Source organism: Pocillopora verrucosa, chromosome 4, assembly GCF_036669915.1.
Source record: "Pocillopora verrucosa isolate sample1 chromosome 4, ASM3666991v2, whole genome shotgun sequence".
Classification (NCBI taxonomy): domain Eukaryota; kingdom Metazoa; phylum Cnidaria; class Anthozoa; order Scleractinia; family Pocilloporidae; genus Pocillopora; species Pocillopora verrucosa.
This window is the reverse complement of record NC_089315.1, coordinates 13,043,515-13,069,988: the sequence shown is the minus strand read 5'-3', so window position 1 is coordinate 13,069,988 and position 26,474 is coordinate 13,043,515. Positions and strand designations below refer to the sequence as shown.

The 26,474-nt window shown below is 38.4% G+C and overlaps 2 protein-coding genes across 2 annotated transcripts in view; one reads left to right on the top strand and one right to left on the bottom strand.

Moving 5' to 3' along the window:
* The window catches only part of LOC131795974 (uncharacterized), a 123,564-nt gene that overhangs the window by 6,024 nt on the left and 91,066 nt on the right, over positions 1-26,474 (top strand). The window lies entirely within an intron of this gene.
* LOC131795971 (laminin subunit gamma-1-like) lies at positions 1,255-25,332 on the bottom strand. Its single transcript, XM_066165068.1, has 29 exons — positions 24,581-25,332; positions 22,397-22,633; positions 21,992-22,097; positions 21,359-21,526; positions 20,673-20,837; positions 20,073-20,185; positions 19,617-19,829; positions 18,356-18,526; positions 17,854-18,135; positions 17,011-17,191; positions 16,495-16,644; positions 15,387-15,668; positions 14,808-15,153; positions 14,005-14,251; positions 13,100-13,278; positions 12,503-12,726; positions 11,957-12,183; positions 11,182-11,359; positions 10,161-10,351; positions 9,360-9,453; positions 9,089-9,226; positions 8,120-8,373; positions 7,436-7,732; positions 6,512-6,907; positions 5,793-6,076; positions 5,402-5,543; positions 4,563-4,739; positions 3,163-3,307; positions 1,255-2,688 (listed from the first exon to the last, which is right to left on the bottom strand). Exons 1-29 carry the CDS (start codon positions 25,166-25,168, stop codon positions 2,546-2,548), a joined length of 6,318 nt encoding a protein of 2,105 aa, XP_066021165.1. The 5' UTR covers positions 25,169-25,332; the 3' UTR covers positions 1,255-2,545.

Sequence of the window (26,474 nt, the reverse complement as noted above, 5' to 3'; positions counted from 1 at the left end):
AGTAGCTTGTAAATTTGTATGACATCGATCGTTGTACTGTCCTGGGAGTTCAGGTCTTCGTCGATCTTGACAAGTTTCCTTTCTCAAATCGTCCCCTCTGATTCGCTGTCTTTCCTCCTACGCGGTTCGCGGACCGCTTTGTTTTCTCCTGTGGTATCTGTTTTCAAACAATATTTTTCATTTTGACCTCTAAAACTCATGTACAATTTCCATGAACAACGTGTATGACAGTTCATAGATTGCTTTTCGGAGAGTTAAAAATTACGTCCGGTTATTTCAAAGTGGTAGACGAACAAGTTTACAAAAATTGAGAGGAAACACGCTCAAATTTGAAGGGACTGTGAGAGCAACATGTCAGTTTCTTCAAGGAGATGGGTGAATGGTGTCACTCTCACTGATAGCCTAAAAGAAAAAATCAGAGACGAGCACATGCACCCAGGAATACAATCTGGTTAAAGATACGTTTTTACACCCTGACGTCTTGAAGTCTCACCGCTCTAAGCCTCACCGCTCTAAGAAGGTGGTTCTACAGAAACGATTTTCGTCACAAGTTGGAAATCTTGGATGTAATGGAGCAATGTGCTTCTGGGTGACTGTCATTTTCCACAAGGTGGATCAAAGAATAATTACTGCATATCCAACATGAAAGTTAACAAATATTTTTTACATATGGTGGACAAAAGTTGGTTTTCTGAACTTCGCAAATAATTGTAATACGAATATCATGATGCTTCATATTTTGTCAAGGTTTTAGTTATGCGTTTCGTTGGTGAAATTATTGTCGGTGTTGAGCTGTAAATTTACATTTTTTGTCAACAAATAGACTACTGGTTTTCCTCACGTTCCTTCGGGTTACTGTTCAGCTTTGTGGATTAATGTAATTTTGTTAAGAACTCTGCTCCGTCAGTGATCTGAGGGTCTGTAAGATTTGTTAACATTCAAAATAATGCTGCCAGTTGTCATATGAGTAACGAATCCTACGCAACGCAACTAACAAAGTTTTATAAATTGGCTTTCTTTTATGTAACTGCACTATCCAGTGGGAAACCTGCAAAATGAGCGGAATTGTCAGCGTTTGGCAGGCAAGTTAGGCAATATCGAGGTTAGTGAGAAGGGCAGGTGACATAAATATTCCCCACACTTCTCAGACCCAGCTTTCTCTGTCTTTAGTGGCGTCCCATCTTCCTTTTCTATCTAACCCAGAGGTATAGCAGGAACGACGCTGGTTGAGCCCTTTAAAGTCTTTCACGTTCATAGGTTTTCATAGGTATCAATAAAAAACTTTTATTTTCACTTCAATTGAATGTAAAAATGCCATCATTCATCTTATAAATAAATACTGTACAACACACTCTTATCCGATAGACATATACTACCTAACTAGCTCTATTGATTAGACCGAAAACGTTCCTATGACATTTATTTAAACGAAAGACTTATTCCTTAGAATATTATGGTCCACGGAAAAACATAAGGCGTCAACATAATGCTAGCTTATGGCAACAACAAAATCTCTCCATTTGTGCTGCTGAGTGAATTCCGGTGAATTGTTCACTTATCCTCTTTGGATCACCCGTAGCAGAGAAGCTGAAAACGCGCAAATTTGTCTCAAGTAAAAATAGAGAAATGACTTGCAACATTAAACTCTTCATAGCCTCGGCATCCTACAGAGGCACTCCTCAAGCATTTCCATACGAGTAATTTTTGCTTTAATGGAGTTTTAAGGTCTTGAATAACAAGAAGCCCACGCGAGTCGTTGTTCCTACCACAAAACAGCTTTAAAAGAAGTTTGCTTCTGGCCGATCATCAAAATTACGAGTACATAATCATTTTAAATCCCAGAGTATTTCCAACTTCTTCTATACACTCTTAACCATTAAAAATATCAATTTAGCAATACTTGAGTTTAAATCACTACTAATAATAAGCTGACATTTGCTGGAGTCCTAGAAGACTTGTTAACATGCAAATTAAAAGTTCAAATGTCTATGTCCAAATATCCATGTTTCAAGCATTTGTTGAGCTCAAAACTTGTATCAATTACCGTAATGCCTTCAGTTGACTTATCGTGCGATAAAATTCGAAACAATTTTATCAGGGCTGTTATCCATCCGTTTACATAAAATCGTCTGCATCCATAATCGTCCTCTTTTCGTATTTTTGGTTTCAATTTATCTGGTTGGTGTTAAGCTTCCTCGAACTATAATCTACTGGTTTCTTTTCCTTAACAAACATTTATGACGATTCCTCCCCTCTCATAAAAAAATGTCTAAAAATTTCGTCACGTAACTCCTTTAAAATATCAGAATCTGCCAGCCACGACAGATTTTCGAGTGGCTCTCAATTTCGCCGTCGGATTTTACTTACTCTAAATATCATTTACAATGCAGTAAAACCGCTGAAAATGGCACGAACTAACCGTACAGCAAGAAAGAAACTCTATACTTGCTCTTAGAAAAACCTGTTGACTGTCTTTGTAAGCAATATCGTTATACAAATGTAAACAAAAATTAAGACTGACGTCTGTTGTCCAGACTAGAGTTCGTTATGCGCCCGCACACTGTGAATACTGCTCAGCAGCCACACTAAATTGTCCTAGTAATTCATCTGCCTCTCTATCAAGTTCTTGGAGTTCTCGACCCAGTCTTTCGAGTTCGTCTCTCTGTGCGATGTACTGGGTCAGCAATTCTGAAAGAATAAAATATGAATTGTGCTACAGACGCAAAAAAAGACTGTGTCCAAAATTTAAATAATTGTGTGAGATATTGAAAAACCCTCAAGAATCAAAAGGATTGTTCTGATCTAGCTGCACACAACCCAAAACATTATTTGACGACCGAACAACAAGAAAAGTCTCCCTAACTCTAACTCCTCATTGAACACTTCAAGCGTCCGTGATGCCAATAGTATGTAAAATGCTTGACATATAAGAACCAAATACATGGCACAGATCCCCGACGAGTTCTTTTAAAATCAGGTGGTAAAGATTCAGGCGCGAGATAAGAACTGGAGGGGGAAACGACAAATCATCACAAAGAACTCAGACGGTTATTTATCTCCCACATTTCACTTTTTATCATCGATTCAATGCGCACTGAAAAGCCAAGTTGTAGCAACAATTAAATGCGCCACACAACTGAAAGTATCTTCTAATATACATACCTTCAGCCTCTGTCACGTTCGTAAGTAGTTGTTCCGAATCCTGATGAGCTTGTTGTACTTCTGAGAGGTTTCCGCTTGCCGCTTCATAGGATGAGTTCACCATGGACGCGACTGGTGGCAAAGATGCCGTGCTGTTGTCGAAGGTCTACCAAAGAGTGAACAAATAAATTCAAATCATAATGAACAGTGCAGACAACGACTAAATAGAAACCTTATAGAGAAACTATAACTATAAACTATAACTGCTGAGCGTAGTGTGAAAAGCCCGCGTTGCAACTGTACGTCTCACTCCGAACCTGGGTCAAATAGCCCCGCGCAGTCCGGTAGTAAGGCTGTGCTTGACGCACGTTGCTCTACAACTGCTTCAGGCACTTTTCAATTTCGATTCTCAAGTAATCCAAAAGTAATCTGAAAATGAATCGGTTATGCTTTTCTGTGTTCGATGACTGGTTCACGAAACATGCGCCAATTTCTCAACCACCCAGATGCTAAACGAAAACAAATCGCTTCCCTGATTACCCGTGTTCTTTCCCTCTTGAAGGAATTAAAAGTCTTCATAGGCTTGTAGCATCTCAATTTCTATCCTGATTAACACACAGCTGATAACCGTACTAGTTCATCTTTTCAAGCTCAAGCTCAAGGATGAGCCCTACGCGACCTTCTTCGATCCCAAGTGCGTACCAGTACAAAACTGCGAGAGAACTTCTTAAGACCAAGTTTGAGTATGCTACGCTCGGTGATTTGAAGCGACGCGCTCATCTTCAACTCATGTCTGGACCCACTCGACTGATCAAAATAGCTTCTTAACACCCTGCGCAGCTGACGATTTTGTGCGCGATATACGCGCCAAGTGATGTGCGTCAAGCCGCGAATGGAACATATCTTCGATAACAAGCCTATCACGGTTTCGCTCCTTGTAGCTTAAGCGCACGCTAAACCGCCAGTTACGCAAGAAGTAGCTCCTTCTTTTCTTTTATTTACGATAGCAAACGGTCAGTGCCACCATATTAAAAAATGGCCCCATGACCTACGCACGTCTTATACCTTGGACGCCGCGTTTTCTCTTACTTGCCCTTCCATCTAGTGTCATTCTTCACGAAAACATTTAGAATAGTTCAAAATCATTATGAAAATCAATCAATCCATACATTCATCAATTTCAAGGGCCACTCTTCGCATTCAAATTTGCCACTTTCCTTACATTTCCTACCGAGCGAGTAACAAAATTTGGCCCAGAGTAGGTAAGCTTTCGGCTCTGTTCACGTATCCAGTAATTTGGACCGAATGGATTCGAATCGCCCCAGTCAGTGGATCAGTGACAAAAATGATTAACGAACTGCTTACAGATCAAAGATGGTGACAGTCTAGTATAAGAAACTTAGAACTCGTAAGATACTTACCTCTTTCGCTTGCTTAGAGATATTAAAGGCCATTTCAGCTGTGTGCGACGCATTCTGTGCGTCGGTCTTCGCAGTATCAAAGCAGTTCAATCCTTTTTCTATATCGTCCAGGGTTTTGTTCATCTTCGTCAGTAAACTCTCTCCTGAGGAGTACGACGCTGAGAAACAATGTTCAACCTGACAAGAACGGAAAGAATCAACAACGTTTTAAAGTCAGAATGCATCACATTATTGACACTAACCGCGCGCTTTATTATGCAATTTACGGTGAACAGCAGCGTCGGCCAAACAACAACGAACAAAAGCTATACGCTTATCAGTCCCTGGTGAAATAGAAGGCCTCTTTGTCGGCCGGCATGGTGACAAGCGCCAATCGCCCCCTGGACTCTATATACTTGACTCGCCGAGAAATAAAATGAAAATGAAGGAATAAAATTGCGCTTCTGCTTACCTCAGGCAATAATAAACCCGCTTCGCTAGACAATATTTAGCAATTACAAAAAAGGAACACTTTTTATTCATAATTGAAGATTCATATCGATATGAACAGGAAATTTCATTAAATGAAAGTCAGGAAATAAGGAAATCAGTTTGTAAATAACAGTTTGAAACACCACCACACGTAAAAGACAATTTTCCCATCGCAAAAAAAGACAATTCGTGATGCGAAAACTGAGGACACAAAGAGACGTTTACGTTTCAGCATTTGTTTAATAATCCGCTGGAAAGGAAAATTCTACTCGTCCCAGTTTCCGAAATCATACAAAGCGGCATTTACGCGCCAAAATTACCCAGAAGATGACAATAGCGTCGCGCACTATTGCGGTTCTTTTTCGTACCGTTTGTGTGATATTATTGATGTCAGCAACCATTCCATCAGTCTCTTGCTGCAAAGACATGACCTGCTGTCGAATGTGCTCTGATGAGTTCATAGCTGTTTCAATACCTTGCACTTGATTTAGAGTCTCCTGTGCAACATTACTTTGCGGAAGAAAGGAAAAGGAACACACATAAGCGACAATAATAAAAGATAAAAAACAGTGCAATCGACGAGTGAATCTGAAAATTGTGGCAAAATATAGTATTTGACTGCCATTTAGTTTCGTTTGAAGCCATTTTTCGGGATGTCACGCAAGGAATTTTAATAGGCGTTCAGGAGACCGAGTATCTACATGGTCAAGAAGCCAGGCCGCCTCGCACTTGGACATGTAATCCTCTGCTTAAACTTACATTGCTCTCTGCGAGAGGGCTTCCACTTCTCGTGCCTGTTCCAGGCCATTTTGTGCAGCTTTTAGAGTCTGGTTCACCATTGCTTGGCTAACATTTGTGTTCAGGATCTCATCAGTCAGGTTTTGGATCTGTTGCAGACTCACAGGCATGTTCATGGCACGGACTTCATTTGCAATGTTCGTCGCTTCCTTTGTCATGTTATTAACCCTGGCTATGGTGTTGATTCCTGCAGATACGTTATTGATGGCATCTTGTGTTTGTTGGAGTACCATTGTAGCGTTTTCCTGTAACGTTAGATGTGAGCAAAGTTAACTTTTTGGCTCATGATTGATGGAAGAGCGCACTGTCAAAATGCAGTTTTAAAATTGGAAAAAAAAAAGAGGCGGGGAAACTTTTGACGGGTTCCTCTATTCTAATCAACTCCCAGATTACGCCAGCGTTGATATCATGAGGACAAGAAACATGCTTAGTGTGTATTGTTCCAGATAATGTTTTTGTGCCTTACTGGACCTCCCTTCTAAACGCATTCGTCAAAACAACCCAAGCTTCCCCCGCTAACCAGAAAACTGACTACGTGAAGCTTTTCAGAATATTCTAGTCCATGACAAGTAGAGAGAGAAACGCCGTGAAAGCCACGCCCAATATTTACACTGCACAAGATATCATTCACATAAAGAACTCGCACCAAAAGAACAACTACTCTCAAAGCTCTTACTCACTTTAAACCCCATGGCTGTCTTTAACGCGTTGTTTGCATCACCACTGGCCTGCAAAGTATCTGAGTGTGCATTGGTGGCATTGTCCAGCGCGCTCTGAGCTTCTCGCTTCCGCTGACCGGCTAGATCCTTTGATCGATTTGCGTTTTCCACAGCCATGGTCAAATTGCCGTTTGCTTGTTCTCCAATAATTTCCGCTTCTTTCACCAGTGCCTGCAAAATCTCGTTGATTTTGCTGATTTCTTCAAGTCGCATGGAGTTATTACGGTATAAGGTCTGAAAGGTATCACCAAGGTCCGATTCTACTTTTACTCTGACAAATGTAACGAGCTTTAGTTTTTCTAGAGAATCACTGATCTGCATAGCTGCATGGTAAGCTGTAGAGTTCGCCTGCTGAATCTGCATGTCAAGAGGAAAACAGATTGCATTGAGCCACTGATCGGGTATCAAATCGTTCAAAACATATGAATCACAGAGTAAGAGTCACGTTCCAATTACCTTTAAGAGTGCCACTCCAAAATTAAACGATTTTTATTATGACTCCAGTTTCTACATAATGTTCGTCTTCGAAATAGGAGTACGTTCTCTTGAGAAACTTCAAAGGTGCATCGGAAGGGTAAACGTTTCACAGGGTCCAACCGGCGCACAGAGCGAGAAAACATTCTGATTTCCTTAACAAGGAGTGATTACGAACACCGCTACCCCTCCCTGGATGGAATGCTGGACTACCGTAAGTTAACTCAACCCCTAATCCCCTCAAACAATTAGCCAGGATCAATTCAAAAGTCAGAAGCACCATTCAAAAATTAGGGAGGGGTGAGGAACCGGCTTTTCCAAACAAACAACTCTGCGACCCTGGGTAGCGACCAAAGCGAGATTACTAAATCGCAAGAATGTACATCTTGTCTTGATTCACATGTAACTTACCATACTGTAACTGCTTTTAATACTCGAGTAGTTTGCATGTCCTGATTCATTAGCTTCCATCGCACGCAGGCGGTAGATCGTTGCCATGGCTTCGATACACTTCCAGTCCACGATCACAATCGCACCTCCCCCACTGAGGCAGACTTCAGGGGATGAGGAGTACACCATTGGATCGGCGGGAATTATTGGGACACTTCCGTTAAAGTTAGTCACCTTTGAGATGTAGGTCTGAGCGTCTTCAATCAAACTCTTAGATTCGTTTAGCTGACGCTGGAGAGAGCTTATAGAGTTTTGAATCTACAAAAAAGACAAAAAATGTTCTTCAAATGCGCTGCAGCTTCTGAGTGAAAGTTGCCAGTTTAAATGTAATACGTCCTCAAGGAATCCCTTGGAAATTAAGCTGATAGACTTATCGCACACTCTTCGCGTTATATTTGAGTCGCCAGTCTTCTTTAACAGATAAAATTGAAAGAAATTATGGCAAAGCTGATCTACAGGTATAGAAAAAAGAAGCGAGACTCTTTCATCATTTAATTGCCGTCAAATTGACCACAAACACCTCTAAAATCGTATTATTTTGAAAAACAGATTTGCAACTGATTCGAAAGCGACAAACAAGACTTGGAATCTAAAACAATCCTCAGTAAAAGTTACAAAACATGAAGCTACTTTCCTCTTCCTTACCCTGTTAATTTGCTGCTGCTTCTTTTGCAGATCCTCTTTTCCACCGCTGCTGAATATCTCTTCCGCATAGGTCACGTTCTTTTTCAAATTCTGAAGTGTGCTGTTGATGCTATCCACCGACATGCTCCCAAACGACTCAAGCAGTTCAGTAACGTTACTGTAAAGCTCGTTGACTCTGTCAGTTTCTCTGGATATAGTGTTTTCCCAGTTCAAGTAACAGTCTTCGGTGCACGGATAACACTTGGGAGGGCTCCCTGGAAAAGAGAAACCAAACCAACGTTTTCAGCCCTAAGCCCCAATTATACAGCAGACAGATATCATTACCCTTTCCCTCCCTAAAGTAACTAATATTAAGTAATTTCTCATAACAATATCAAAACAGTAAAGAGCAGGCAGGAGACAAGTGTTAAGCCAAAAACTCTAGACGCGCAGGATCATGAAGAAATGAATAACAGACAGTAAGGGGAACAAATGAACAGTTACTTCTGGAAAATGAGGTCCGACGTAATTCGAATACGCAAAAAAAATTCCTTCAAACTTTGTCTTATATACAACCTCAATTTCTAAGTCAATTAGACCTGCTGATGTTTTGGGAGTACTTCAAAAAAGTAATGATTCAAAAAGACTTGGATCGTAGATGAGGTCCGATAACTAACGGAACCGTCCGTGATCGGACTACGATGTTCGAAATCATGGGGAACCGACCGATATCGTACGGAAATGTCCGAGGCCTACATAACCGTCCGATAGCGGACGTGACAGTCCACGGCCAAACGGAATCGCCTAAAATCGGACTGAGTCTTCCGGAATTAGATCGAACAGACCACAAAAACTCCAACCGGAAGGTCTAAAGATTGTTGTCGCATAAATTATTCAGTTGAGGAACAAAACCTACATCAAGTCGCCAAAATCTTAAAATATGAATCGTTCGTTCTCAGTTTACTGTATCATTCTTGGTAACGCACTTACCCACAGTTCTCCTCGCGCATGTATCGCACTGTCTGCCCCCATAACGACCTCCTACTTCACTAACATCACACTTACACTGACCGCTGACCGGATCACAAGTAGTATTGGCAAGAGTTTGGTTTGCTGTACAGTTACACGCTGAAAAAGATAACATGCGAGCCAAAAATGAAGGAAACTGATACAGAACGGCGACAAAACAGTCTAAACTGTAGTTTACCAAGCTGACACTATATTCATTTTTAAAAATTGTCAATCGATGTTTTACTCGTACCTAGACAACTCTGCTTTACATCAAAGAAGCTTGCATTGCACATGTCACACTTTTTACCAATCACGTTTGGTTTACAGGTGCAGTTTCCGTACGTCTAAATGGGAAATAATACAAAGTAGAAACGCATTAACAACTAGCAAACAAATTTCCTCTCAAATGGAAACTTCGACTCCAACTAGCTCTTCGGGCACCTTCGAGTAATGACCTTTGAGAAACTGTAAACTCACTCGCTTTAATGAGCAGTTGAGCTAGGAAGTTTTATCATTTGATTCAGCAACACGAAACTCATCACTGAGGTTAAAACACTTACAAAGAAAGGAAGTACTTCACAGTACTTACGACTGACGAACATTAAATGTATATTACAGCCTTTGAATCTGGCAGTTTTAAGGGTTCAAGGAGAGTAAAGGTACCGCGGCCGTAAAAACGGTCAGCGGAGGTATTAGTGGAGAAATCATTCCCATTTTTCCGTCCCGGGCATCTCGTCAACGCTCCAAGACACACACAAAAAATACTTAGCTTCGCACGCTATAATTAACTAAGACCCAAAGAAAAAAACAGTTTTCCTAGATGGGGAAAAGGTAAAGATACAAATGTAAAACAGTTTCCCACATGATTAACATGAAAGGTAGGGGTCAAAGCTTACAAAAAACGAAGACCGAAGGATAAAGAAGATTACAAAAGACAACACAAACTTAGTACGCTAACGTAGAACTTTTCCAAGCGGCAAGAGGCACAGTGGATCTTGAAAAGGTCAATAATGATGATTTAATTTTAAAAGAGAAATTACCCGTAGCTTACCAAGTCACACTGAGTTTCATTTGAGCCGTCAATGTCACAGTTACAAGGCGAACAGCCAGACGAGGTATAATTAAAAGCGTTTTGTTCACATCTGTCACACAACTTGCCGGTCACATAAGGATGACAGTAACACGAACCAGTCATATTGTTACATTTGTTATCCACTGCACCAACATTCGAACAATTGCAGGCTGAAAGTTGGATCAAAAGAGAGATTTTAGAGAGTTCACAAAAATGACCCATTTCCTTGTTTACTGAGTTAGGGTTGGGTTGGTTTCAATAGTCCCGCACGACCTTCTTCTTCAATCAGAGGAGTGTCAAATCCCAAAAAAGACTCGCCCAGGAGTGTTTTTTTTTCTGTGCTAAAAACTGGTGAAGTGGTGTTTGCTTTCTATTCTTAATGGCTGTCGCTTCCTCTCGTGCAGTTCGCATCTGCGCATGCTCTGTTTCGCCTTTCAACCTGGATCCTCTACATTCAGTCCGCTACACTACATTAAAATACTCGGTTAGTTTAAGTCAAGCGTATTGTTTTCCTATGACAAGCCAAATACCTTTCGTATGCCAGGGTCCTAGGCCGGGGAGGGGCTTTCTAAAGGACCATTCCTTATTCATCCCCCCTCCCCGCCCCCCCCCTTATGATGGGGGGTGGTGGAAGATTTTCGGGGATCGCATGGTTTTCAGGGGGGGACGGAGGGGGATCTGTCGTCGCCAACAGATTTAAAGGGGGTGACTATAGAAAATTGACTGCCAATTAACTGCCATAGGGGGGATCATACGATAACTATAGAGCCTCGTGGGGGGATCAGGTCAATTTCATCGTCACACACCCAAAATCCCCCATCCTTCCTCAGGCGATAGGTAAGGAAAGGATACTTAGAGTACAGTTTTTTTTTCACCCAATTCCACCGTTTAACGTTGCAAATCTCAATTAAATAATTTCTCTTGAATTATCCCTTAACTATTTGTTAGAACTCGCCTTGCCAACATGTGGAGAGCGTCTCTACAGAAAAGACATACTTACGTGTACAGTTTTTGTTCAATGCATTTCCATGGTATTCTGGTGCACACCATTGACAGTTGGACCCAGTGGTATTGTAAAGACACTTGAGGCATTCGCCTGTTGTGGTGTTACAGTTACCGGTGGCTGCAGGATCTGTGTTGTTGTTACAGTTACACTTGCGACATTGCCCATCCTGTTCCTGTTAAAATGAATGAGTGAGTAAATAAAACAAATGAATAGAAAGAGTAAAAGTAAGGCAGTTTAATTTCTCCCGAAAAGACAGTGAAAGGTAAACAGATGATGCAAAGTATGAATAACGAAAAGGGCAGCTTGAACACGGCATACGTTTAAAATGAAGCTGAGTTTCACGTTTAAACCAACCAAAACGTGGTGAAATCAATATGAAAAATAGATGAGGACTGACATGGCTTGATGGATATTCGCTTTGATTGGTCATAGGGTCAAAGGAGAATCCATTTCGTACATTTTAGCATCAAAATTATCAACATAATGAACCGTTACAGGTGATTTTTTTTAATTGAATGTCCGAACTATTTTGCATTGACTTCGCTTAATCACGTTCGATCTGTAATTTTAAACCAAACGGCTACAAAGCTAGTCACTCATGTTTCTACGCGCTTCAAACAGTTTAAATGCGATTCCTTCAAATTCACGTAAGCTTCAAGCGCGGTTTTCCTATATTCTGATGGGTCATTTTGATTAATTTGGTCTTTGGTTTTACAACGTAGGAATGTCGTTTATCGGGGTTCAACATATCACTGAGCCTCACACTTACCCTTGGCCGTCCAAAGTAACCGTCCATGCATCGTTCACAATACCGTCCCTCGTGACCCACGGTGCAGTTCACACAGGTTGGTAGACCGTCACTTGAAAGCACGCAGGTCTTAGCGAACTGATTGACGGCAAATGGTCCGCTGGGGCATGGGCACGGGCTGCAGTCGTTGGGCGTGGCATTAGTGGCGTTGCCATACCAACCATCTAAACATTTTTCACAATGATCGCCTAATAAACAATAACAAAAAATCACACAGGACACAAATTAAAAGAAGTAACTAACTTTGCAAAATTTGGTCATTTTAAATCGAGATAGGCATATAACTTCATAAAAAGTGGTCGTGCATAAGTTGTACCAGGGCATTAGAATCCGATCTCGAGAGTCTTACATTGTGTATCTCAAAGTTCTTATTCCTCCGACAAACAACCAAGTATAAGGACTTTTTTCTCCCTCGTCTCGGCAATATTTGCGCACTCCTTCTATCTTAATCACCTCATTTCTTCCTTCGAAGAAATTTTTCGCTTCTTTTATTTTCATGGTTAATACCTGTGGTGTTGTGTTGACAGTCCAGACACACTCCAGTCTCAGGGTCGCACATGTCTGAGTGTCCGTTACACTCACACGGTACACATGTCACGTAAGGGCCTCCATTTGGCGTGACACGTGTGTAGCCACTGGCGCACTGTTCACAAAACTGTCCTTTGTACTCTACGGGGCATGAACAATTCTCAATGTTCAAAGCACTTTCTGCCCCAGGAATTATATTGCTCCTAAAAAATAAAAGCAATCTACATTAGAAGCAGTTTAATCAAGGTAAATTATTTAAAGCCCCCGATGTACCAATCCACATCACAGCCGTTGCTTGACGTTGTCACGTAAAACGCACTTGTTATGCGACAAGACCACGACACGGTTTTGAAAAAGACTAGGATGCGAATCGATGCTGCAAAGCAGTACACCTAAGACCCAGGCTAAAAGAAAAAACTTTTACGCACTATTCAGACAGAATATTTATGCCAGATTATTTAGACATTATTGCTTCTCTAAACCACGCACAAAAAGATCAGTGGAACAGCAATCCTTTACTTACGCCTTAAAACTATTATAGCATTTCAACTCTTGGGTAAGTAATATGCTACACACCTGCTACTAAGAGTCAGTTCAATATCAGCCAATCGGGTGAACAGTTTCGTTGTGAGAGTTGTCCACTTGGCCCTGATACGCAGCGAAGTCAAATGACTTAATACAACAATCATTTCATAACTTGAAGGTTGCCGCCCAGAGGTGTTTCCTACTCTCCAATTGCTTTCAACAAGCTTTACCTGATAAAAATAACAAACGTCAAGTTATTAACATCCACATTCTCACACCCAGGATCAAAACCCAACTTGACTTGTTACTCGCTTTTTATTGGTGTCACCGAAGTTCCAAATTAATTTAAATGTAGGTAACATCAGAGTAGCCAATTATATTTTTGAGTTGATCCCGTGATAACAATTTCCATTTCAATAACCAAAGAAATGGCCTCACCACACATAAGCACAATGAAAAGCGGCAAACGGGGGCGAAAGTATGTCCAAACTTTTTTTCAGGTGGCAGGTGGTCAGGAGCAGGAAGAGAGTAAAACAGAACAATTAAGAGTTTACCCCCAAAAAGTTGTGCAACGGTTATGTTTTAAACAGCCTTTCTCTTCGTTTCCCTGACAGTTAGTCTCCCTCGCTACTATTTTTATCAAATGTAACAGTGGAGTACTGTAAAATATCTCAAAGAACAGCTGCTAAATACACAAAATAACAATTTGATGGTTGTCATTAACCCCTGGAAAAGAACCCCAGATCTCTTAGTCCAAATTCTGCTGGGTCATAAAATATCTCCACTGGTAAACTCTCTGATCCAAAAAAACTGATTCCACAATAATGACAATTAATGGACAATTGTGATGCTGATGAGAATGATGACACCAACAATAATTCTGTCAGCATCATCATCCTTTTCATTAACATTGTTACTGCAAGTTATTATGGTTAAACACAATTGTCAAAACTTACCTCATATTTCCTAAAATTGTCTCCACCTGGTGGAGCAGCATCAAGACTTGAGACAAGAGGTTCATCAAACCACTTGCCTCCAATGATAACATCACCCTTAGAGGATGTTGCTGGGCTGGATGCATTGTCCTGTTGTAAATGGAATGACAACGCATATGTATAAGCAGATCTCTTGTCCCCAAGGTACTTGTCAGGAGCAACAAAGTAGATATCATCTGAGCCTTGAGTGTCAACTTTCATAGATCCCCTGAAGAAAACAAAGAGGACAATTGTAAGGCTTAGTATAAACCAGTTCGTCTAGGTCTTTTCATCTAGTCAGTGTAAAGGTCTACAAACAATCAAACAAACAGTGCTACACCAACATGGTATATAAATTGAGCACGCTCTCTAACATTTATGTAGAACTGCAAACTATCCTGGTTTTCCAGATATGAACATGTCACACTAAAGTAATTACCTTAAGTTATTATCAGCTTAACATTTTATAAAGGGGTTCTCAATTTGCCCAGTTTCTTGATGACTTAGATTTTACTGTATCAAGTGACATAGCCTAGGTGAATGTCATACAAAGGGAAGGAAAAGAAAAAATTTACTTGAATTTAAGCCCATAAGGTGAAAAGAGAATGATAACACCTGAATTTAATTTCCCTTCTCCTTCCTCTTCCTCTTCAGAGGACAACTACACCATAATTTCAAATTACAATTTACTGGTGCACACACTACCAAAGTTAATAGCAGAGGATCACATGACTTGTATACCACACTACATGTATGAAAATACACAACATAATATAAACACTTACTTCTCAATGTTTACAGTTACATCCCAGTCCAAAACTGGATTGACTTGTTTTCCTGCACTGTCTATAGTACTCCAACCATCCAGATCAACATTGTCACTAAACACTGACAGAGTGGTGTTCAGAGTTGAAACAAACCATCCTGGGTCAGTAACACATTCTGATGATTTATTTGAACACTGACACTTCAAACAACCTTGAGGATTCTGGACACTTAAGCCATAATAACCAGCTGGGCACATGTCACACTGACGGCCTAGAGATTGAGCCTTACAAGGGCACTGGCCTGTAGTCTTGTTACAGACAGGGCTGGCACTTCCCGCAAGGTTACAGTCACAGGACATACAACCTACAAGAAACAAGGACATTTAATCCAAAACCATTATAAAGAATACTAGAAAAGTTGGTAACCCACAACGACATCTTAAACCAAGAAAAATTATATCACTGACAATAATTATTGTCTCATCTATAACCGCTTTAAAATAGACAGAAGTTTTACTTTCGTATATTCCATGCCCCACTTAAAAGAGAGAGGGAAAGAGTATAGAAACCACCACCTTTATGTATTATAAACATTACCTTGGTCTGTAAGATTGTAAAACTGATCAGCACATCCTGTACATTTTGCTCCATTAATACCAGGCTTACAGCTGCACACACCAGTGTTCCCATCACACTGCAGGCTGGTGGAGTAAGTAGGATTGCAGTCACAGGAAGAGCAGCCTGCCCCACTGTTAAAGTTATAATAGTTTATTTCACATTGCTCACAATGTTGGCCTATTACATTCTCCCTGCAGGAACATTGCCCTGTTTCAGGATGGCAAGATGTTTCATTGGCACCAGTCATGCTACAGTTGCAATCTGTGAAATAAACCAAAAAAGAAGAGCTGATGAGCAAAAACACTGATTGCACTTCCACAGTGCTACAGTGTACAGATAAATTATTGTAAAATAATGATACAACAATAAGATATCAGGTTTGACAGTAATATTCATGTAATATTGAAGAAATGTAAAATGGTTTCCGTGTTTACATAGCCTGATGTAAACACACGGGAGGTTGGGAGAACACAAGATAAGTGTAGGAAACCACAACGCGAGTGGTTTCCAGCTTATCTTGTGTTCTCCCAACCTCCCAAGTGTTTACATCAGGCTATGTAAAAACAGAAACCATTTTACATTTCTTTTATAAAATAACTAATGAAAGAGGAATGAAAACCATGTTTACATAATTATGCTCATGTAAAATGGTTTTATGGCCAATCAGAGTGCACGTACTATTTGAATTATTTTATAATTAAAAATCCATGCTCATGTAATTTGTTATTTTCAAAAATGGAAAGACATAGACAACATCATTCATTCATTTTGAACCTCTTACCCTCATAGTCTGTTTCAATTATGCTGGCATTTCTATCCAAGAAAACTCTGACAGTGCAACAAGTTGCTAACATTTGTGGGTCAAATATCAAAATTTCATACTACATACTCAATAATAGACAGAGGTAAAGATCGAGTGTTAGTGAATATTATTAATAATGAAGGTGTTAAAAATATTCTTTATTGAGAAATGTTTTGTTGTAAGTAACAATCAGTTAACTAAGACAGCTCAAAGTTTTCTTAGGGTGCAGGTATGTGTTGATCTAGGGTATATTCTAAACACATGCACAATATTTAACCTCTTTACCTTGACAACCTTGACCAGAGGTGAAGTTAAAATAGTCTGGCCTGCACTGATCACAAGTGCGACCAATCACATTAGGCTTGCAGGAACATTGTCCACTATATCTGTCACATTCATCGGGGTCATTTGACCCCACAGAGCTACAGTTACATGCTGAATAAAAATATAACAAGTTTAAGTATAAATATTGATTGCACATGAATGGTCTAAATTTTTTTGTTTTCTGTTTTTTTTTTTAAAGTAAATTTTGCATTAAGGTGGGTAAAGCATAGTAAGAGAGATTTCTGGGTTAAAAACATACTCAGTGATATGCTGAATAAGCGTGTAGCTGGAGTAGTATAAGCCAAAATTTCCTTGATATGCAATCTATCCCTTTGTTCATTGGTATTACATGTAAATTATTCTCTAGAGTTTAGTAAAGTCAATATTCCCTTTATTTCGATCGCCGCCTTGTTTCTTACAGCAGTTCTTAATGTTAATTTTTACAGTTTATCTTAACTTTGTTAGTATCAATGTTACCTTGTCCCTCTCCAAAAGTACTTCCAAACACTGGTGCAAGTGCACGACTTCCTGCCTCAGAGTTTGCTGACCAGGTTTTCAGGGATGATGATGCATTGTAGTAAAATGTCATGTTTTCTTGAACTTCAGCAGATGCCTCCTTGAATACATCATACTCAGACACAGTCGGCATGGCTAAAACCTGTGTTACAAATTAAAATAATTATTACTGACATCAATTTTATGTTTCAACAATTATCTACAAGTTCTTGTGGTTGCCTACTGATAGAGATTGTTTCCACATGACACCATGGAGGCCATGTTGTTGTCTAAGTCAATTCCTTAGGACTTGAACTCTTTGCAAATGTGAACTGTTTTGTTTGTTTTGTAGCTGCTCTACACTGTCCTATTGTAAAACCTCTTTGATGGGATGCTACATAAATGTACTTCATTCTGGCTATTTATCCTCCTTGAGTAAATTTACCCTGGCTAAGAAAACCACACAGTTACCCTGACCAAGGTTCCCACCTGAATGTGTCAATCCAGTGTCAATTAAGCTTCCAGAGCACCCATAACTAGGTCATGATGTCTCTGCACAGAAAATAACTCTGGGTTCCAGTGAGACTAGGTAAAAGTTGTCACAATTTTGCGAAACTAAGTTGCTTTTCAGATAGCCCACAGCACTTGCATGTACAGCAAGGTAGCTTTCTTTGATTTACATATGCTGTACATTGTAGTATGAAACTCAAATACCAAGAAAACAGTGATGTTCTGAGCCCACTTCAGCTTCCAACAAAGCTAATAGTGAATATTTCTCTTGTAACAATCATAGCAACAGGCTATAGAGAGTGAATAATTACTTACAGAATCAACAGTGATGTCTGCATCAGGCAATGCCCTTCTTTTCCTTCGAGTGACCAGAACACCTTGTTGAGCACTTCCAGCAGGTATTTGAAGTTTTACACTGTACTGACCCTCTAATAAACAGTGACTTCCATAATCATGAGCGTCACTTCCAGACAACACTTTCCCAGTCAGGATAAGAGGCTCATTCTTGGTGATTTGATTAATGTTGTTGCACGTGAAGGGCACAAAGGCTGTCCGCAGCAAAGCAGTTATCTTAACCAAATTCCAGTTATAACCAGTCTGCAAAATAGACAATGCTAATAATAATCATGATAATTTCAGCATACTATTAAAAATTTGTCAAAAACTTTTAATTTGAGCCTCTCAGATCCACAAGATGAAACAAACACCCCTTCCATACTACTGAGTTTTAGTAAATGAGCAGAAAGGTAAGACTATTTCCAATTACTAAACAATAATCATTCATAACGATATCTTGCCCAAGGGAGGAACATCTCACCATGTAACGCAGGACAAAATTAAAGAATCCTGTTTTGGGAATGTTGACAGTGAACTCCAGCTCAGTTGGTGCGGCATTATTCACTCCCTCATTCAATACCACACCAACCATAAGAACAATGTTTCCAGCTGCATTAACAATTTCTTGATGACTGATTGTTTTTGTTCGTGGCTGTGTAAAAAAGACAAATATTTTGAAATTAGTGACAGTAGGATTCATAATTAAATTTGATTAAAAAATGCTATTCTATTTTCAAGTCAAATAATTTAACACCCCTTTCCATGTAAGAATCTTTCAAAATCAACATTAAAAAATCCAAACATGAACTGAGTCTACCATAAAGTTTCTCTGAACAAGGATTACCAGTTCTTAGTACATACTGTGCACCAAGAAAAACCTTAAATCATAAATAACATCAAGGTTGTTGTTAGAGCTGAGAGCAGGGACCTTTACTCAGTAACAACTTCACACAGTTGGTGCTTTTCCATCCATCAAGTCTAGAGTCATCTTTACTGTGGCAGAATAAACAAGGAGACAGAACAGTCATTCATGGCCTTAACCCTTTAACTCCCATGAGTGACCAGGACAGAATTTCTCCTTACAATATCCATACAATATCAACCAGACAAGTGACAAGAATAAAGGAAAATATCAATTTGGAGATAATAAGTTGATCCAATACTAAATTATCTGAACTAACATTCAAAGAATTGTATGGTCGACAATAAGGAGAATTATTACAAATTGATTTGTTATAACCAATTTGATCTGGGAGTTAAAGGGTTAAATCCACCTGCTCCATCATGACTAAGCACATAATCTTTCTGGGGGACCCACATGGCTCCAAAAAGAGAACTTCCTCCTCCTTCTGCTCTTGCAATGTACAGTTAAAAATGGTAATCAGAATATCAAATAAGACACCCTGCTTTAATAGCAAAAATTTCCTTTTTTTGCCCAGACTTTTCATGCTGTCCAAACAGTGAAGAGAGTTGCTTCAGACTTATTAAGACTAATTTGGTCTCAGCTCATTTCACACAACATTCATCACTTCTCAAAGGTGAAGGGCGAAATCACAAGAACACTATGCAACAATATTAATCCACTTTACAGACCTAAATAGTTGAGAGAGACTGTTCCCAAACCTTTGGACAAATTAGTGCTCCAAGTAATCAAATATTAATTTCTAATGTTCACTAAACATAGACAACCTTCATTGATTTTGACAAATAGCAGCATGAGAATAGAGATTAACACTTCTTACAGTTATGGGTGTAGCATCCTCAGCCTGAAACGTCATAAAATCTACACTTGGGACAAAGAAGCCTTCATCAATCTTGTCACATTTATCCCCAGAGAACTTGGGACGGCAGTAACATTTCCCAGATGAAGAACATGAGGTATTTACTGAGCCAGCCAGGTCACAGTTACATGCAGTACAGCCAGGGTTTTCAGATGTCAATCCAAAGTATCCATCCTTGTGAAAAATGTATTATTTTTCAGTTATCAAACTACTTCTGTTCAGAAAGTACTTGAATTTGCACCTCCTTTCATATGAATGCCTTCTTAAAAAAAAGTGCCCCCTCTCCCTGCCTTCACCACAATTCAAAATTAGCTCCATAATACATAAAACAGGCAAACCTTTTTTTTACAACTGTTTTGTGGACATCAGTTGGCTTACAATAAAAAAAAATATTTGTACATGAAATAGTGGACTCACTTGGCACTGGTTACATGTCCTTCCTGTGAGTAGCTGCTTACAGGGGCACTGACCAGTTATCTTGTCACACACATTGGAACTGTTGACTGTTCCAGTTAAATTGCAGTAGCATTCTAAAATCAAGTCAAGTAGAAACATCCAGTCAAAATATTACAGTACTACACATAAATAACTTCTGATATAAGTTTCAGTGCATGTTTGAAGCATGATTCAGCTCTTTTAAAACACAGGTAAGATAACCTTATTAACTCAACAGCTTGTATTGTTCCTTCAATGATACAGGTCACAAACTCAATGCTGACTACAAGTTGGCAATAATTAACCCTTTAATTCCCATGAGTGACCAAGATAGAATTTCTCCTCACTTTATCAATACAATATTAAGCAGACAAGTGATGAGAAAATAAAAGTATTAATTAAGGGATTACCAATAGATTTTATACCTAATTCTCCAAACTAACATCATATGAATTGTATAGCAGACAATAACTTTAAGGAGAATAACCAATGGCATTTGGGAGTAAGAGGGTTAAATAACTAGTATTTCCCTTAACATTTGTTGTTCAGAAACTTTTTTTCAAATACTCTTTAATTGAATACCTTCACAGCCTGCCTCATTGTCTGCAGTAAGTTTCCAGTAAGTATCGCGACACATATCACAGGCCCTTCCCATCACTCGACTCTTACATGCACACTGACCAGTAACACTATCACACCATGAGCTGTCAGCTGAAGTGTTTACACCAGGAACATGACATGCACAGGCTTTAAAACATCAAGATATACAAAATTAGTTTAAAATTATCCTATAGATAAAATAACCTTCAGTAATAAGTGTACTATCACAATTCTTGAGGTCACTGAAAAATACGATAGCAATGATCAGAAGTTATAATGTACTTTTAATATGGCTCTATATTTTAATTTATAAGTTCCTCAGTTACTAAATTAAATCAATTAAAAAAACCTTTAAAATTAATTTTCTCTACAGATCCAATGTTCTTCCTTATTTCAAGAATGAAATGTAAAATATAATTTCCAATTGCTAGCACAATTAACTTGTTGAATAGAACTCCAGGCTAGTTTAAGCTGTTATAAGAGGAACTAAAGGCAGTGAATTTTTACCAGTCACCACCTAAAAAGATCACTGCTGCTTAAAGTACTCTGAACCTAATGATAGTATAATTGCACAATAGTATAATTATTATTTTACAAGCCTAACAACAGACATGTGCATTTATATTGTACAGACACAGAGGGACTATCATCAAAAAGAAGACATTTACCCAGACAAGTATTGGTGGTATTCTGTGATACAGCTGAGTTTCTGTAAAAGGTCTCCTTACAAAGTTGACACATATCCCCTGTTGTGTTGTGCTTACAATCATTACAAACTCCATATCCTTTTGTTTCATTGTAGGAGCAGCTGTCAGCATGACTATTGCATTTACATGCTGAAAACATGAGCATGGGTTAAATTTAATTAGTAACACGCCTAAAAAAATTAAATTAAAGAAAGGATTTTTGTCATGGAGTGCATATATATATCTTGTAATGAAATTTAAATTGTAGGGCTAAAGATTTTAAATCTAGGTTGATTAATGCACTTTATATTATGCCTTACCCCTAATTAATCCTAATAAAACAGGAGTTGAAAGAATTTGACAATGAATCTAGATAAAGAATTTTTCCACCAAGATTGAAAAATTGATGGCAATGTTCAAAACTTGTCATCATTTTTCAGCATTTTCACATCATCTAGATCAACACAAAATTATTTTCAAATACGTTAGCAAAATATTTAAGAATTTGAAGGAAATTGTTATCAAAGTCCCATCAATGTAAATAAATAGCGACAAAAAACCAAAAGCAAAGACAAAAAACAACTTTGAACAGTCTTGCAGATCTTGTGATCTCACCTTCACATGCTTCTCGTATCTGGTAAGGTTTGTTATTGTAGAGTGGTAAACACTTTTCACAGTTTGGACCATCAGTATTCCTTTCACATATGCACTTGGAGAAGTCCTAAGAATTTACATGTAATATGATATCAATGATGTCATAGTAAAATCAGACATACACACATTTCTTTTCATAATTATGACACACAAATTAAAGTTCAATAGAATTTTCAATATCATAATATACAGTACAAATTATACACTAATCTGTTTGACAGGTAACAGGTGCGTGGATGATGGTAACATATTGATCACTTTGATTTTGACTAAACTGTAGGGTAACCATGTTTCTGCAGAATATAGCTACAGAAGTGTACATTAAACTAGAAGAGAAAACACTTGAATTTTCAACAGTGTACTTACATCTGGATCACACTTTGATGCCTGGCCATTGCAGAAGCAAGATGCTAACACATCCCAATCTGACACAGTGAAGAAGAAGCTTCTCTTGAGACTATCTGTTAATGTTTCAACCCCACCAGGAATTATAAACTTGACCAGAACCATTTTTATATCAGTCATAAGAAAGAAGGCCTGTTTCTCTGTATCAGTGAGAAGGTTTAGTGCTGCTGCTGGATCTTGCATTGGTGTATAAAAGAGCTACAAGAGAGAGAGATGTATTTTTATATTTGATCCAAGATTTTTAAAATCAACACTTCTCCATTACTGCAGCATTACTTTACCATAGGGGAACACTATATGTACATTGTAGGTAAAACATATCAGTTACCTCTGCTATCTAATCACTCTTGGCCCTACAGGCAAGGTTCAATTAAGTGTTGAATAAAATCCAGAGTTGAGTTGATTTTGCTTTGAGAGATGTATTTTAATATTTGGACCAAGATTTATAAAATTAACACCTCTCCTTTATTCCATTCCTTTACAACAGGGGAATGCTGCATATGCAAAACATATTTATTGTCTCTGCAGTGTCACTCTTAACCCTACAGGCAAGGTTCAATTCAGTGTTGAATAAAATCCAGAGCTGAGTTGGTTTTGCTCTACTATGTTTCTGTGACTGATTAACAAAAATTTTTGTCCCTCACTTATTGTTTTCTTCATTAAAGAACTTAACGCATAATGAAGTATAGGGCTACGCAGAAATCTATCTAAATAATCATTTGATATAATTGATGTCCATCACTACTCATTCCTTAAAAAAGTATTATCAACAGCAACTTTTTAACCATCATTTGGAATAAATTTTAAAAATTTTTTTCTGGTGTTTCATGTGCTTTTAAAGTACTGCAACAAATTATCTGTCTGATGCTGTTTTGAATAATATACAAATCAATTATTGTATTCATTAGTTTTTTAAGGTTCTAACCCTCAAGTGATATGATAAGTTACAGGTGTCCATGTAAAACATTTCATTAACTGCTAAAAACATTTCAAGGATAAATAAGTAGTTAAGCAGTCATTCATTTGCAATATAAAATATAAAACTCAACCTCTATTTGAAAAGCTGCAAATTAACTAAACCAACTACTGGAAGCTGCAAGTAATTTTGACAAATTGTCCCTGGTTTAAGCCTGAGAGTGACTGAAATTTTGATTTCTTTTTTTTTTCCTTTTCTTTCCTTCTTTAAAAATACAAGTTAATGAAAATCATAATCAGAGGCAAAGATGTAAATATGTGATATCATCTCTGAAAAATTCACCAAACAAAACCCAATCTGCAAATGTAAACAATAGCTTCAGCTCTGTTTATGTACAAACTAAAGACCATTGCATTCCAGAACATTTTATGTTCTTCATGAACACAGCGGGATAAAAAAAAGCCTCCAGTTGTGCTTTACAATATCCTCAAGTTAACCGAAGTATTCTTAATCGTAAAAAACAAGAATAATTTCAATTTAAAATGTTAATGGTTATTATCGATTTCGTGAAGAGTAAGTCAAACAAAGTCTGAAAAATCTAATCGTCTTACGCGTTAAAGATTGAATTACAAATTTCTAGCACGTTTTTCCTGACTTCGCATGAATTCCTTTGTCGAATTACATTGACTAAGTAATCAATGAATATTGAGCGGATTTGTGGCGAAATATAAGAGAAAATGTAACACAGAATCTTTCTAATCAATTTTTTGTCAATCAACATTTGGCAAAGTGGTAATGCGATCCTTAGAAATGGTAAAGGTTCAGTAAACATTTCGTAACCAAGATTTTGCGTTTACGAGGAAGTTAGTAACTATGGTTCCTTTCAATTAACCATTTTATTTAACTTGTCACAGATTGTTGAACACAAAGGTTATTAGATAAAAGTGAAGCAACTTTCCGACATAAATAGCATCAATTTGGTATAATGTGCCTCGATTAACAGGTACGGGAAACCTCTGCAACCACAATTTTTAAGTCAAAGTAAACGCAGTAACCACTTCTTTCAAACACACTATCTATCTGCAGGTGGTTGATGTAATAACGATTGCTCAAATAATTCACCATTGCTGTGGCACTTTATAAAGCAACGAAATTATGGTACCAACAACAGTGAGCTAATCCCAACGGCAGCATCTACAAAATAAATATGTCCTATCAAAAAAGCTTACCTGCTTGTTGAGATTTGTAGCGGTGTCTATTTTGAAACACTGAATTTTCAAACCCTCTCTTTCGTTCTCTGGCGTTTCTGGTAGATTAAAATATTTTGTACAGTTCGTTGCAAAGTAGGTTAGGGGATTCCATGTTCTTCCAGAGTCATTTGACTTCAAAAGGTACATTGCAGCCGGTAACTCGTGATAAAAAGTAACCACAGACTGATACAGCATGAAAGTTCTTCGAACCTCTAGCTGTAGAACCACAGGAAACTCGTAATTTTCTGACTTCCAGAAAGTGTTTTTGCTAAAATCGTCCTTCACAAGACTGGCACTATGTGCAAGATTATCGTCGAATGCGTTGCAAACGTTAGTGCAATCCAAGTTAACGCAGTATAGCTCTGACGGGTTACCGCAAGTTGAGTTCGCCGTAACATTAAAATACTTTGAAATGTCCGAAGGAGAAGGATAACATGGTCCAACACTACATGAATCTTGGCCCGAAACAGCTGAAAATATCGCGAATAAACACAACACGACGAGCAGGTTCGAAGTCGCACAATTCGAACGCAGTTGCCATACTGAGCGTCCCCAGACTTGCCGCATTTTCAATATCAACACTGTTATCTTCTCTGCAGCATTTACTATTTTATAATCCACACTCGATATTTACCAGTTTTCCTTACGTAAGGAGCCTCTACTCCTTAACTGCGACCCGAATTGTGTTAAAAACAATGTGCAATTATGATTGCTTCTTTAAACCTCGATAGAATTTGACTTCCACGGTCAATTTGAACGCGAAGTATGATTTTGACAACCCCGTGGTAATAAGAATTTATTTTCGATCCAATCGGGGACGGTAGTTTCAAGCCGTATGTCTGACTAACTTTTAAAACATTGCATTTTTTGGCTTGAAATAAAAGGAGAAAAATTAAACAGCAGTAATAGCTACAAAAAAAAAAAAGTTACCGGTCTCCGTCACCAAAGAGAAGTAAAATTATAACTGATCAAAAATAATATTCTCTTCATTGTTTAACGGTTGACATAGGGCAACCAACGCGCCTCGCTGCTAGGTAACCAGGACTTGGGTTTAAAAATTAACTTTTCCGTTCAAAAAAATTTGTGGCATTTGATTTCCCTTTTTATCATAATTTTTTTTCGGAAGGAAGAAGAATGCATATCACTTTGTTGAAAGGTAAACTAAAGTAAATTCGGAAAATTCCACTCCACGATTTATAAGCAAAAGCCAGATCCACAACCAGAAAAAGCCGGTCATTTAATTATAGTAATTACGTCATTTCGCGAACGTGCCATTCTGAACATGGTTGATTTACAACCGAAAAAGCCCCAAAAAAGTTGCAGTTCTATATCAAAGCCCGATAAGGGTAGTGATCTTTTCAAAATCAATTGCATTGTTAAGTTTTTCATATATAAAGACTTCAGGAGTAATGGGCTCCTGTAGACTTTGAATAGCTTTTTTCTGCTAAATAGGTCTGTATACTCTAAGTATAGCTAGATGTTTAAAAGCTAGAGGAGGTAAATCTCACTGCCCGAATTAAGCTATAATGAAGAGTGCAATAAGAGCAACGCAATAAGAGCAACGCAAAGTATCATTCTTGTCCTATGAAACGTGTGAACAAATTTCAACAAACATTCTCGATGTCAAAATACGAATGAGAGCGCTGTAACAAATTTCTACACCATAGTCAAAACTGTTCGATACTGAAAACCAAAGCAGACGTACCGTAACTGTTTTTTAAGATCATGATTTGACTGATTGACCAATCGAATCTGGGCATTCGTTTAAGCAGCCATGCAACATAACAACACAAAAATAAAGGTGTTAAGTCGTGGAGCTCCTGGCATAAACTAGCTTAAACTGCAGTACCCGTTTTGTTTCATCTTCTGTTTA

Coding starts and splice junctions, on each gene's coding strand:
- LOC131795971 (XM_066165068.1), bottom strand. CDS start 25,168: ATGCGGCAAGTCTGGGGACGCTCAGTATGGCAACTGCGTTCGAATTGT. Junction 15,154..15,386: donor TTACAATCTTACAGACCAAG/GTAATGTTTATA, acceptor TGTTTCTTGTAG/GTTGTATGTCCTGTGACTGT. Junction 8,374..9,088: donor ATGCGCGAGGAGAACTGTGG/GTAAGTGCGTTA, acceptor TCTCTTTTCCAG/GGAGCCCTCCCAAGTGTTAT.